At 35.9% G+C, this 14,788-nt stretch overlaps 1 protein-coding gene across 7 annotated transcripts in view; it reads right to left on the bottom strand.

Annotated features, from left to right (window-relative positions):
* LOC135728164 (protein MTSS 1-like) overlaps nt 1-9,153 on the bottom strand; it is a 73,133-nt gene extending 63,980 nt beyond the window's left edge. For 4 of the 7 annotated variants that reach the window (XM_065246301.2, XM_065246302.2, XM_065246292.2 and 1 more), the window contains exons 1-2: nt 8,655-9,152; nt 5,911-5,972 (exon numbers count right to left, since the gene is read on the bottom strand). In XM_065246301.2, coding sequence (XP_065102373.2) covers nt 5,911-5,972; nt 8,655-8,729 — 137 coding nt within the window. In that variant the 5' untranslated portion in view covers nt 8,730-9,152. Of the gene's footprint in view, nt 1-5,910; nt 5,973-8,654 lie in introns of all 7 variants that reach the window. The other 3 variants (XM_065246294.2, XM_065246304.2, XM_065246295.2) reach the window with 2 other exon arrangements.
* Between the last annotated feature and the right edge of the window lie 5,635 nt (nt 9,154-14,788).

The following is a 14,788-nucleotide window of genomic DNA, read 5'->3' as shown; positions in this document are numbered from 1 at the left end:
AAACATTATCCAAAGTGCATTGCAGTGAATTCAAGGTGTGTGCTCCCTAGGAATCAATCCCTTGACCTTTGTACTGCTAACACAATGCTCTACTTATTGAGCTAGCTATAGGAACCATACATTGGCTCATTAAAACAAGAATGGCGTTCACTCTTGTGCAACCGAATTTGACTTTCCTGCTAGGTTTAAAGACAGAAACAGGTTTTAGGTTGATTATTAATTTAATAATTTACTTTAGTGGTAGAATTTAGATTTTCTATTCTTATTTGAAAAGTTATGTTTTTTGTGAAATTATCCTACTGAAAAGACCATACAGCTTTGGCTGGTTTTAACTTGTCTCCCAGTCTGGTTTTAGCTGGTTAAGCTGGCTGGTTTTAGAGGGGTTTGGACACTTTTTAGCAGGGCTGCAACTAACCGTTATTTTCATAATCATTTATAGGGCATTATATATTTTTCCCAATTAATAAATTAATCGGATAAAAAGATAAATATTTATTAAACTAGATTTTTCACTTATAATAGATAAATAAGGCAGTAAATTGGTTTATTCATTCACATGTAGAGTACTTTTAAAAGTGCAAAAGCCACACACTACTACAGAGTTTAACTTATATAATCTTTTTATTTTTGATATTTTAAGCCTTAAAAAGTTTTTGCAGCTTATAAATAGTAAAATATCTTTATATTTCAAAATGTATTGAGTCTTCTGGGATGTGCTGATGAGGGAAATTTTGCCACAGATGAATGAACTCATTTTAATCTTCAACTTTAGACCTTGATGAGAATAAACATTTTTCATTGTAAACAAAATAAATAAGCCATTATGACATGAAAGACTGAAAAATCCAGCTAAGAGCAGCATAAGCTTGTAGCTGGTGTAATTCAATTCAATTCAATTTTATTTATATAGCGCTTTTCACAATTGTTAATTGTTGCAAAGCAGCTTTACATGAGTAGATATAGGGGAGAACACAGAAAATCAATAGATAGTATAAGAAGTAGAATATAGCGGCTAAGGATAAACCGTGTAAGCGAGCGTATTAATAATGTAACGTATACAGTAAAGTGCTAAGTTAAGCTAAGTTGGCTGACTCTCCCAGGAATGAAAAAACCCAGTGGGCAAAACTCCTAGAAGGACAAAAACCCTTGGGAGAAATATATATATATATATATATATATATATATATATATATATATATATATATATATATATATATATATATATATATATATATATATATATATATATATATATATATATATATTATATATATATATATATATATAGGGATAGGAAGCGGATTAAACTGGTTCAGCCGGTGGTCGTTGGTCGCTATTGAATTGAATTGAAGGTGGCAGGAGCCGGTTTAAGCTGGTCCCCCCAGGCTGGCAAAGCTGGTGGGTCAGCTTGTCTTCCAGCCTGACCAGCTAAGTCCAGCTAGACCATCTTAAAAAGTGGCCAAAACACAGCTAGACCAGCTTCCTACACCAGCAAATCCAGCAAAAAAACTAACCGGGAAACCAGCTAAAACCATCTTACCTGCTTGTACTGGTCTTAGCAGGATTTTTCAATAGGGATATACATGCCATGTTAATTAAAAAAAAAAAAAAGATTTTTTTCCCCTTAACATTAAAACAGATGCTTAGTTTGTGGTTTAATACTATTTTTATGAAAACCCAACAACGATTAAACAAATACAAACTCACTTATATTTAAAGACAAAATTAATCCTTTATAAACCAGCGTTCTTTTGTGCTTTTGCTTCAATCATTGTCCTGTCAGGGTTGCCAGATCTACATAACAAAACCAGCCCAATGGCCATTCAATATTAGTGCAAAAGCATCCCAACGACTATTCACAGTCTAAATACCAACAACTAGTGAACCAAATCCTTTCATCTCTAACCCAAAGAAAAACATCAACCTGCGGAAACAGTTTAAAAGTTGTGCAATACAGAACCTGGCAACGCTGCGGTCCGGGTAACACTGCCTTACTTTTAATCAAGATGGTTGCATGGTCAGAAGAAGAAGCGCCTGATAAATGTGCAGCACATGTTGTATGAAGAAACAGCGCCTAATTATAAGCGCACAGTTCATGATGTCCGACCGTGGTGCAAAGGCATCGATAATGCTAATCGAACAACTAATCGAAAACGAATTTCGTTGACAAACAAGTTATTGCAGCCCTACTTTATAGCTGGTCTTAGCTGATCAGTCTGGGATGATCCAGCAGCTTGACCAGTCTGAAAGCTTGGACAGCTTGGCTGGTCTTAGCTGGTTAAAGATATAAGTAGCTGGTCTAAGCTGGTCCTCCCAGCCTGGCAAAGATGGTTAAGATGGTCTTCCAGCCTGGTCAAGCTAGTGGGTCTGCTGGTTTTAGCTGGTAGGTCAGCTGGTCTCCCAGCCTGACCAGCTAAAAAATTGTCCAAAACCAGCCTGATACAAAAGCTTAACCAGGCTGAAAGACCAGCTTAATCCAGCTAGGCTGGCTTTAGTTGGTCTTTTGGTTATTGCTTGTTGTGGAGTTTGTTATTGTTCAATTTAACTTTCGCCTTTATTTAAACTGAAAGCCATTTCCAATCATCTCAGGCATTCAGAGGAGTTGCTGCGAGCGGGATGCTGTTGGGTTTTGTTTTATGAGAACGTCCCAGACCTCACACTTACAAAAACACCATCCCTCACACAATGACCAAAAGAAGCAATAACCTTCATATGACTAAACAACAATGAAAACTAAACTCTCTCACATAATTCAATAACTCGAGTGCATGCTGGAGAAAACAACGCAGCAATCAGGAGAAATTAAACATTAGCTATTTAATTACCTTATGGGTCGAAAAGTAAACTGACCCATGCAATCTGCTCAAGGGCATCGGGTTCGACAACTAAACATGTCGAAGCGGCTATAAAATCTGGAAAAATATGGCGAGAAAGACGCAGCTGCTTTACAAATCAGAAATGAAAAATCTCCATGGACGTCTCGTGATGCCTTGCATCATTGTGCGTACTGGAGTTTCTGAACCGACGGTGTGGTCAGATCAGACAGGAAAAGAGATGATTTTACCCACAAAATATACGGACGACTCAAAAAAACTGTAATTTTGGAGCACGGCGTCTTTGGCCACTTTGAAAGAGATGTGATTATAGAGCATGAGAGACTTGGATTTCATTAGGTACTTCCCAAAAGACTTCAGTGCCCTTCCATTACTATACCGGGACTGATCAGAGAACAGCATCTAATGCTTGAGATGAACCTTAACCACTAGCTTTTAAAGGAGAAGCACACCAATTATTCACCAAACAAAGATGTTTACCTGAGAGTACCTGGACTTTAAAACTGGTTTTAAGTTAAAAGCAACGCTCTCATATGTGTGCCTTTATTAAGATGATGTCACTACCTCAATCACACACTTGTTGTTTTACCTTAATCGTTAAACTTGTCCAACTGGCTCTTTAAAAAGTAGACGGTATCAAATTTCAAAACACTTTCACGTTGCAGACTGTTTAAAGATAACAAAAGGTTACGTACAGTATGATACAGTTCAGGTAAACCACTCCCTTAGTCTGTACGTGCATATTGTCACTCTTGACATTTCTATTGCCTGGCCTGACCAAACAGACGTGTTGTTTGCAGATGCAATTTCAACGTATTTACAACAGACTGTGTAAACAGAGTGGCTGAGATACTGAAAGGCTCACCAACAAATGAGGAAGCAAAGTGAAACGTATGCCTGGCGTATTCACCATCAAAGCCTACTATTGGACATCACGTTGAAATATAACAAGAACCCAGTGGATATTTAGCCAAGACACATCAGAGGTTCTCGTTGTGTTCGTTACAGTTAAGATTAAAGATTTTTCATGGCATGATGGAAACTCTCTATCCACTAGCACACATGAAGGAAACCAATGCTGGCCATCTGCATTACTCTCTCGGTGGTGTTATTTTATGAGGCTAAAACCGCAGCACTCTTTCAATTCCAGAGAACTAATTTAGCTATGTTAACCCTTGAGTGGACTTATCGTGTCATGTTATGTGAATGAACGCTGGCTTGTTACTTTCCAAGCATTTTTATTCTTTGTTGACATTGCAATGAACAGTAATTGGAGAGCCGATAACAATTGCACCCATTATATTCCAAAAATCTCACAAACAAAACTGTTTCCGAAAACCATTGTTTTTAGGTGCGCATACTCAAGATAGTAACAATTGTAATAAAACCAGAAAAGTTGTTGAATGATCTCCGTTTACAAGACTAAACCCCATTCTGCATCTAAAAATGTCGTATTTTGCGTGTCAGGCCAGTAGATGGCGATGTTACTTTGTAAAGAAACACTACATACCTGCGCACACACTCAATCTTCTACAGAGCGATGAATACAAATAATTAAGATGCCAAAAGCATCAAGGTATTTTGCTTTGATAGACAATGAGGTAGGTTTATTTCTACAAGCAACCCTGGAATATAAAGTGCCGCATTTTTGTAAACTTTGTTGGAGAAGCGTTAATAAACTCAACATCTTGAGTAGCCAAAACAGAGTCCTGTAGGATAGTGGTTCTCAATCTTTTCAGAGTGAACCCCCTTGTGTAGGGTGCATCCCTTCACGGTACCCCCGAAAAAATTCATGACATAAAACAAATCCCAAACTTAGAATTTGAATTAAACAAAACGGTATTAAATGATAAAATGTAGTGTTGTTGGTTAATATCCTTATTTTTCTGAATAAAATAATAAAATTCTACAAATTAAAATAAAATTAATTAAAAATTTTATTTAAAATAAAATTTTAATTAATTTCATAAATCTGGGGTCTCCCTGGCACCATCACATGCCATTGTTGTTAAGGTCATGCACTCATGCATGCACCAAGACTGGCTGATTTTACGCTTGACCGACCCAGACCGGAACCAACATTCTCACGACATTCCGATTCTGAGCCGTTCCTTTTGTTGCCAGTGCCGCAAGCAATAACCCCGCAGCCACTCACAGTAATTATAGCCCCCGACCGTTATCCAACAGCAGAATTCATTTAATTCCCTACCCAAAAACCTGATCCTTTTGACAAAAAAGACGGCGATATGAACCTCCCCCACAAATCGCGCCCGTAATTAATAAGACTTTTAAAAATGCTTCCCTTTCAGCGTGTACAGAAATAAATCTAAATAGTCTTGGGGTTAAGACCACAAGTCCGCCCGTTCCTTCCTTTTTTTATTTTATGTTGAAAATAAAAAAAGATTATGAAATAAAAGTTTGTAGTATATATATGCTGTCAATTATAGTTCTTAGAAAAATCAGAAATCGGAACCGATTAAGAAAATTGCAATCGGTGCAAACCTATAGACTGAACATGCAATACACATGCGAATGATGTAACCATTTTCACAGATTGGCGTTTTTGTAGTATGCATGAAAACAATTGTGCCATTGTCTTAAAACTTGCACTTTAAACCCTCTTTTCAAAATGGCCAAAACGCCAAAATCCATAAAAGTTTTCCATTTTTGGTTAAAAAAGTTGTCATGTAAACATGGCCTACGTTCAACACAATCAGTAGATGAGCAAAAACAGCTACATGTTGCACACCCGGTTCTCACATCTGCATTAAGCTGAAGAGGGTCATGCATTCTCCGGTTTAAGCAGAAACACAAGATCAGGCTTTAATGACAACTGCAGATCTTCACAGGCTACAAATTATAACCACAAGCTCTAAGGGAGGGCCGAACATTCCCCCTTAAATCCGCACAGGTAAACACCCCTTTTTAGAAAGATCACGGCTTGCTTTCCTCGGGGCTTAACTCAATTAAACTAACCAATAAAACAAAACCCATAAAATTTGACAAATCACACAGCTCCTTTCCACACCCAAAGCAAAGGTAATGGTAAACATGCAGATGGACATGAAACTCTTACCTCAGTTGAGACTGGAGCTTCACAGCTTTGTTGATAAAGTCCTCCCAGATGGGATAACTGCTCTGTAGATGCAGAAGACAAATAAGAGATTAACACATTATCACTTATATTATCAATGTCCACAAGACAAACATCTCTGAAATTTCAGTTGTTTTATTGAACGGTTTTTACCACTGTACCTAGCTTACAAAATTCACATCATCACTGTGACAATAAATGGTTAAAAATATGGTTCCAGCACTGCAAAAAATTACTTTCTTAGCATCTTTGTCTTGTTTTTAGTACCAAAAAATCTTAAATCAAGTTCTATTTTCTTTATGAGCAAAATGACCTAAGAAAATAAGTTTAGTTTTTAGACAAAATGTACAATTTAAGTGAATTTGTGCTTTAAACAAGCAAAAAAATCTGCCAATGGGGTAAGCAATTTTTTCTTGAATTTTTCTTGAATTAAGTGTTTAAGATTTTTTTTCTTACCCCATTGGCAGATTTTTTTTGCTTGTTTTAAGTACACAAATTTACGGAGCCCCTAAGGGAACATGGAGCAAAAATTAAATAAAGTTTAGTTTCAGGTGCTCACGCGAAACTTTCATGTGCTCACGCGAAACCTTCATGTGCAGAATTTTTTTTTAAAGTTTAGTTTCGCGTGCTCACGTGAAGCTATCGCACGAGCACATGAAACTATCACATGCTCACATGAAACTATCGCGAGCGCACGTGAAAGCGAAAGTTTCACGTGCGCGCACAATAGTTTCACGCGAGCACGCCATAGTTTCACGCGAGCACGCGAAACTAAACTTTAAAAAAAATCTGCACATGAAGGTTTGCATGAGTACATGAAAGTTTCGCGTGAGCACATGAAACTAAACTGATTGATTTTTTTTACTCCAATGTCACCTTAGGGGCTCGGTACAAATTCACTTAAATTTTATGGGGTTTTTTTTTTGTCTAAAACTAGAGTTCTTTTTAGGTCATTTTGCTCATCAAGAAAATGCATCTTAATTTAAGAATTTTTTGATATTTGTAAAAAAAAACAAGACTAAAATACTAAGTAAGAAAGAATTTTTTTTTGCAGTGAACAACCTTGTTAGGCAGTACCCTATGAAAATTTCCTAATATGTGCCATTTAGGTACAGATATGTATACATTTGGTAGCAATATGTACCTCTGGGGTACTAATATTAACTCTTTAAGAGCAAAGGTGTACTTTTTTGAATGGGTACCGCCCCAGTGACAGCTAGAGACTATTGTTTTTTGTACTAAAACTATGGTACGGGGTGGTATTGTGTGGTACTTCAATATAGTTCATGGTACAGGATTACGAACCCATCCATTCATCTATCAAGGTAATAACATAACACCACGGTCAATATACAAAAGCCCATGTCCAAAAAAACAAGGAAGTACCATGATACTTTATTGTTGGTGAAACATTGACACAAAAACAACTTTACATTGCAAAACAATACGGGTCAGCTTGCATTGAAGATATACTCAATGGGTTTTTTAAATTAATGTACATAAAATACGCAACTTAACTGACATAAGTGTACAGAGAAAAGCACCATATCCTTTGACTTTCTAGCATATAAAATGTCTTAAGGACAAATCTTTAATTCAAGGTACCCAAGTTAAAATACTGATGTGAGATCATCTTGGCTCTGTATCATTGGACCTAGTACTATATGGAAAGCATTTCCTGTGTGTATTCAAACTCTGAAAGGTAAACCCTGTAGCACATTTGACTGTTTCGGTCCATGACACAGACAACACAGATATCTCAAACAGGCGGTTTGTATATTGAATGAATCACCTGATCAGACTTTATTGTATACAGTAGGCAGAAATGACGAAATACAAGCTGGCTCTTCTGAAGTTATAACTGAGCTCACAAAACACCTGATAAATATTTCAGAGCCCTGGAAACTGACCCTATCACGTAGTAACAACAAAGCAGCACATACAATAGACTCCCTACATAAATGTCATACAAATGGGTTGCCAGGGTGAGAGACTTTGCGTCACTTTTCCATGTAGGTCTCTTTTAAATGTCAGTCTGAAATGATGATCCATCTTTGTGGATTTTAAGAACTATAAACAAAGCTTAAAAGGGACATAACATGTGGGATGGACAGGGATACAGATTCACCAATTCAGTGGGCTCCCATCAGGCCTGTGTACATGGTGCATGTAAATAAAGTCATCTCTGATCCACTGCTATACTGTATGAGATCACAGCTTTGATATTCCAACAGCGTGTTTATAAAATGTGATGATGCATCATTAAATAAGACTGGCTCATGGTTTCCTTATAATGACATGGACTACACCAGCTGTCATTCCTCCACATTTAGCTCTTCCCACCTGAGACCTCTGAGGTCAACAGAATTCCAACAATTCCTTGGAACAGGTGTGCAACAATCCATACAAACTTTAAAACATGTGCCAATACCATGATTTGCATATGATTTATATTAGAACTCTAAAGTGTATCGAGCCAATCCATATATATATGCACTAAAAATATAACCAATGCATCTCAAGCAAGCATGCATTCATTTGCATCTGTGACCCACAAATGCAGCGTCATACAGTTGCAATGATAATGCAATGATGCGCGTGTGAAATATGCTTACAAAAACATTAAAGCATCAGGGTGACAGATGACGTCTGGCGATCTCTATCAAAAGCAACTGGTGACTTTGTTGACACACTGTTGAGGGTTTAAACAAACACAACATCTTTACCTTCATGTCTGTGATGATGGTGTGAAAGAGTCCGCCAAGAGCACTGCACTCCTTTTCAATCACAGCCTCCATCATCTGCCTTCACAAAACAACTCAATCGTCTTCTTTATCAATCACGCGCAGTTCCCTTTAAATGCGAATGCGATCGGCTTCAAATCCAGATCAACAAAAAGAGGTTTCAAATCAGATCCAGGTTCTGTACGGGTATGTGACGAGGATCAGTCGATGCAATGGGGCAAAAACCGATTTAATAGCCCCGTTTTTCCCCACCATAACACACACTCCATGACTCTGTGCTGAAAAACATAATAATGCGAGTCCACAAGTAAAAGCGATTAAAAACAGACAAGGAAGATCATCCAAAGATACGATTCCGATCCAAACTCTGTCGAGCGGCTAAAACACAACAAATATCGACGCGACTCTCTCAAACTGAACCGCGGCGCAGTCACCTCACACACAGCTGCAGATCACTGTACACACATTCACTCACGCACGCACGCACGCACACAAACGCGCCCTCGCGTCGGCCCGCCCCTTCTCACTGCACCTCAAGGCGCGCCCTCTTATCTCAACGCCCCGTTGTTGTTTATTATTGTAAATGAATGTTCTCGTCAGAATAACATCATATAAACCACGTAAATATGTCAGTTATGTTAAATGATATGACGTATTTATGACGTAAAGGCAATCGTCATGAGACGAATGTTACAATAAAAAGCAATTTCTAATTTTATTTTATGACTCTAATAAATGCACTGGTGTGATTATACCAACAGGACAAAAATAAAATTAAGTGGGTGCATTTCGTTTTTGTCCAGGTCAGAAAGCAAAAGAAGAGTTTTATAAATATTTTAAATTATACTTTGGGTCTTTTTTGAATGTATTTTCACTTGATTTATTGGCTAAACTAAAGGCACAAAGTGTTAACACAAATATGTGGGGGGGTTAGCTTTTTTATTAATTTATTTAGTTTTTCGTATTCTTAAGTTTAGTTTTTAGGCTTCTTCTCTTTCCTCAATGTTTTCTTTATTTTAGTCATGTCAGATGTGCTTTCATACATCTTTATCATTTGTGTCTCGTAAAGGTCTTATCTTGACATGTATCCTGCTGTAAACGCAGTTTGTTACAACGATCATCTGTCGCCATCTAGTGGTGAAACACATAATGACAAACAACTGGAAACACCATTGAAAGAGATAACAAAATGATAAGATAACTCAAAATACTAGTTACAACAATTGTGTTATAATTATAATTTTGTGTCGACCTGGTATTAGCCTGCACTGTAAAATAAACAAAATGATAAAAAGATTATTACACTGTCTGTATAGAGGAGACACTTTAATAATTGATGTAAAAACTGCTGAAAGTGCGGTGGTGGGATCTGTGGTGAATATAGTGTATAGTCTGTAACCCATCATTTTTTCAAACTGCAACTTTATTATTTTACACATGTACTTATTTTACTTATCTTTACTATTTTACACATGTAATATTTTATAAATGCACATACTGTACAGCTTGCGTTTGTAGACCTTCGGAATCTCAGAGTCTCCTCCTATAATGTCTGATGAGAGAACCCTAAAATATTAAAGACCCACCACCAGATTTAACTGTGGGCATGAGGTACTTTACCATGGCTCTCTGTGTGCGCCAAACCCACCTCTGGTGTTTATGGCCAAAAACATCTATTTTTTTTCATATAGTGTTCGACTTGAGGGGGGCAGGGGTTGGTCCTTGCCCTCGTAAGCATTGAAGGACCCCCTATAAAGCACAAAAATATAATTTAGGGGGTCCTCTGTTTAAAAAAAAATGTAAACTCAAGTGCGCCTCACGCTGTTTTCTGGAGGAATTGACAGATTGTTAGATTTAGGATTGGGCTATGGGCTTTTTTTAAGGCTATTTCACATTAATTTGAGGGATAAAAAGGGTTACACTGCAAATGACTTTCTTACTTAGTATTTTTGTCTTTTTTTTAAATACAAATATCGAAGAAAAAAATCATGATACATTTTTCTGATGAGCAAAATGACCTAAGTCAACAAAAAATATACAATTTAACTGAATTTAAATGTTTTTTTGTCTAAAAAAACATAAACTAGTGATAGTTGTATATATACTAGACTTATTTTCTTAAGTCATTTTGCTGATCAAGAAAATGCATCTTAAGTATTTTTAGATATTATAAGACAAAATACTAAATAAGAAAATTTGAGTTTTTTGGGGTTTCTTTGATTAAAAAGTTGACAAAGGATCACATCTTACTTTGTGAAATTACAGGGACCCAATAATGATTGGGGTGGGTGGTTTGGGGGGTGCTTAGCTAGTGGACCCTCATATTCTTTGACATAACTGGAACACTGGTTTCATCTGACCATAGAACCGGATGGCATTTGAAGTTCCAGTAATGTCTGTCAAACTGAGACAGTGAGTTTATTTCTGGATGAGAGCAAAGGCTTTTTGTATAGTTTTGGAGGCTTTCTGTGACCGCAAGACCCAACTTCTGCATTTCTCTAGCTCTGATATTTTGGAGATTTTTTGGCCACTCCAACCATCCTACTGACAGTAAGTTGGGACACAATGTTTTCAGATAGACACACATCCTCTTCCAGGCTGATTTAGAACACTACTGAAATTTCTAAATTATTGCCCTTGTGGTTTTTCTTTTAGCCACTTCCCATTTTATGGAAACGTTTTGCCGCATATCACAACTTTAGTCTTACCCATGATTAAGGGAGTCTGGCTTGTGTGTGACCTTCTACTTATACTGTACCCCTGTGAAACAGGAAGTCATGGTTGAACAATTTCCTATTCCTAGTCACCCAGATGTACTAAAACAAATGCATAGGGGTTTCATGGGATTTCATAGGGGTGCCAATAACTGTAGCACACATACATTTAACATGTGTATAATATATGTTTAACATGTATTTAAAGGTGCCAAAGAATGCATTGAAACAAATTGTTCTCTGATATCTACATAAGATTTGTGACTTTATTAAGTGCAAAAATGAACCAAAGACAGTTTAGCATGTCCATTTATAATCCTAGGATTCGCCCTTAGAATGAAACAGTCTATTATTACCTTATTTGAAAGGGTCATGAACAATAATGTTGAGCTCTGCTCTGATTGGCCTTTTCTCAGAGCAGTTCAGTAGCTCTGTGTATCTGTAAACAGACCTTATGTTTGAGCCTGTATCAGAAACAACAGAATTTGAGGAATAAACAATTATTCAGAGATTGTTAATTGTATGTTTCTGAATGGGAAGTTTGTGTTTTTTTCAGGACCTTCAAAACGTAACTGTAACGTCAATAGTAGCCTAAACGCTAGCATATAGCAATAACTAGCATCTAGCGCTAAATCAGCAGTCACAACTTTGTCTTTAACATTTTAACAACATTGTAATTAATTTAATGTGTAATTTAAAGTTCAGGGGGAAACATCTTAACTGTAACGTCACAGTTTGTGTTTTGTTGAGATGCGCCTGTTTTCCAGCTGTCTTTTGGCTTACATAAGAAGGAGAAAACAGCAGTCTTTGAGGCTCATGATATGTCATTGCCATGTACAAAACTCTTATTATTATTCATCTATGCCTAGGTAAATACAGTTTTTCATTATATTCTATGGCACCTTTAAGATGTTTTTATTATTAAACTGTGTTGTGTTTGCAATTGTTTGTTTTCAATAAGAACAGTAGATCAAAAGGCTAAACACTTCTTTGCTTACACTTACCAAGGGTGCCAATATAAGTGGAGGGCAATGTATATGCAACCGCTTTAAGGGCACAAATCGGTGTGCAACACTTTATAAAATCATAATGTACAATAATCATGTCTTAATCATGCAGTGAATGTATGCCAATGTATATGTCATTCATTGTGTTTCTTATATGTATATCGGTACATTTTTGTTCTAATTGTTAGGCGTTTGTACCGCACCTTAGGTTTGCACCTTTTTTTGTGATCAGCAGTAGAAGGAAATGTATCCAGGTTTGTAAAAACTTGAAGGTGAGTAAATAGTGATTTTGGGTGAACTAGCTCTTTAAAAACTTTACCAGCAGAGGTCACTACAGAGCACAAATTGAGCAATGACGCCTTGAAAAACATGTTTTTGAGTGATCATCAGAAATAACTCTCAGATTCATGAACTACTTTGATAAAGTGAAATAAAGTGGATGACTCAGAAATGTTTATACGTCACTTCGGAGTGCATAGAGGCTACATAAAATTTTTAACCCAGGTCTATATCCCCATACAGCAAAACAATTCTTTGGCCAAAAATGTGTTTTAAATATACTGTATGCCAAAAATATTTTTTAGAAAGTAAAGTTTAATTAAATATATATTTATATATCTTTTAATTTGTAAATATTTAGTTTTAACCTTCGTATAATAACATATATTTTAAAATGTATTTCAGGTGCAACAAATATTTGTTTTTATTTTACAACCCATACAGCAAAAAATATATATTTTCCTGGCCAAAATATAAAAGTTTGTATAAAATGTATAAAGTATGCAAAATTCTACAATTATAAGTATATTTCTGCAGTTGAAAATATATTTAGTTTTAATAATTTCAAACAGATTTAAAAATTTTAAAATATATTTTAGTACATATATTTTTGGCCATTTTTGTATATACATTTTTGTATATAAAATTTGAAAATATATTTTTTGACATATGAGTCTCCAATAGGGAAGTGTAACTAAATAATAAAGTCACCAGGTCTCTCTGGACAAACAAATTATTGTATAATCAGCTGCTCACTGAGTGAATCACATGTTGAAAAGTAATGTGTCTATTAACCACAATGGACACAGACTCATTTATTAACACACATGGGAGATTGTGACAGTACAAGATGATTTCTAATGTCCTTCAATTTATTATCTGTCCAGTTGTCCATGTCTGCACATACTCCAATGTTCAGATGTGGCTGAATCAGTGAATAACCACACATGTTCATTAAAAAAGACACTTTTAATGTATTCTTACATTGATATTGTTATAGATTGACATACTGCAGTGAATATTATTCTTAATATTACATTACGTCATAAAATACTGTTATTACCCTGTTACTACTACAATGTATTAAAAAATAGCTGTAATTGTGCAGCTGGTTGCCAGTAACTTACTGTAGAAGATAAAGACTGAAAATGGTTCATGTTCATTTAACTTTATACAAAATGTTGCCAGTAAATAACATAAATGTAAAATACTGGCAGCTAGTGTACTGACTGATTGAAGTCTGATTGCATGTTATTTTCATGACACACAGTACAAACAGATTATGAATAAATAATGCAACTTTCACTATAGTTTATCACTGTTTAATAAATTATCCTGACACCTGTTGTACTGAGTAAGAACACATCATCCACCTACCATTACACATAACCCCAAAAAACATCTCAGTTTTACCTATATATCACTTCAATAAAATATTTATTTTATATTAAACAGTACTATTTATATGTTATATAAAATGAGTATTTATAAAATCATTAAACACCTTCATTGTTTTTAAGTGACCTACTTGTTTTCATAAAATTATCCCAGGTGCACAGTGGATCTCATTTAAAATGTAAACATGTTATTAAAATGCTCTTTCTGTGTGCATCAAACACATGTTTACTCAACGTTTCACTCAATATCATCTCCCCCAGTCATTTTAACCTTTTCTATCCGATAGATACAAAAAACATCTCATCCAGTTTATTCTGTTTTGGGCCTCAGGTAAGTGTCTCGCTCCACGGTTCACCTGCTGCCCACTTCAATTAGACTGTAAATCCATCAGCCTAATGTCTGATGGTTTCTATGGAGACGTGCACTGACCAAAACTCATGCAGTGCCATAAAAATACTCTTTTCTTCTCCATCCTTCAGGTCACAGTGAGAGTTCATGTATTTTGAGTCAGTTTTCCATTCATTAGGTTAATTGGAAGTGAAAGGAAATGTAGAGATGTGGTGCATTTTTCACTATAGCCTACATGCTGTAAGTTTAAATGATATGCATTACAACTACCACAACATGTCCGTTCCTCTTTAAATTGTTACATGTGAACAAACATGGAGATACTTAAAGGATTAGTCATTTTTCTAAAAAAAAAAACCCAGATAATTTA

This window comes from Paramisgurnus dabryanus, chromosome 13, assembly GCF_030506205.2.
Source record: "Paramisgurnus dabryanus chromosome 13, PD_genome_1.1, whole genome shotgun sequence".
In the NCBI taxonomy this organism is placed as follows: Eukaryota; Metazoa; Chordata; class Actinopteri; order Cypriniformes; family Cobitidae; genus Paramisgurnus; species Paramisgurnus dabryanus.
Note: the sequence above shows the minus strand (reverse complement) of the source record. Positions and strands in the feature narration are given on the sequence as shown.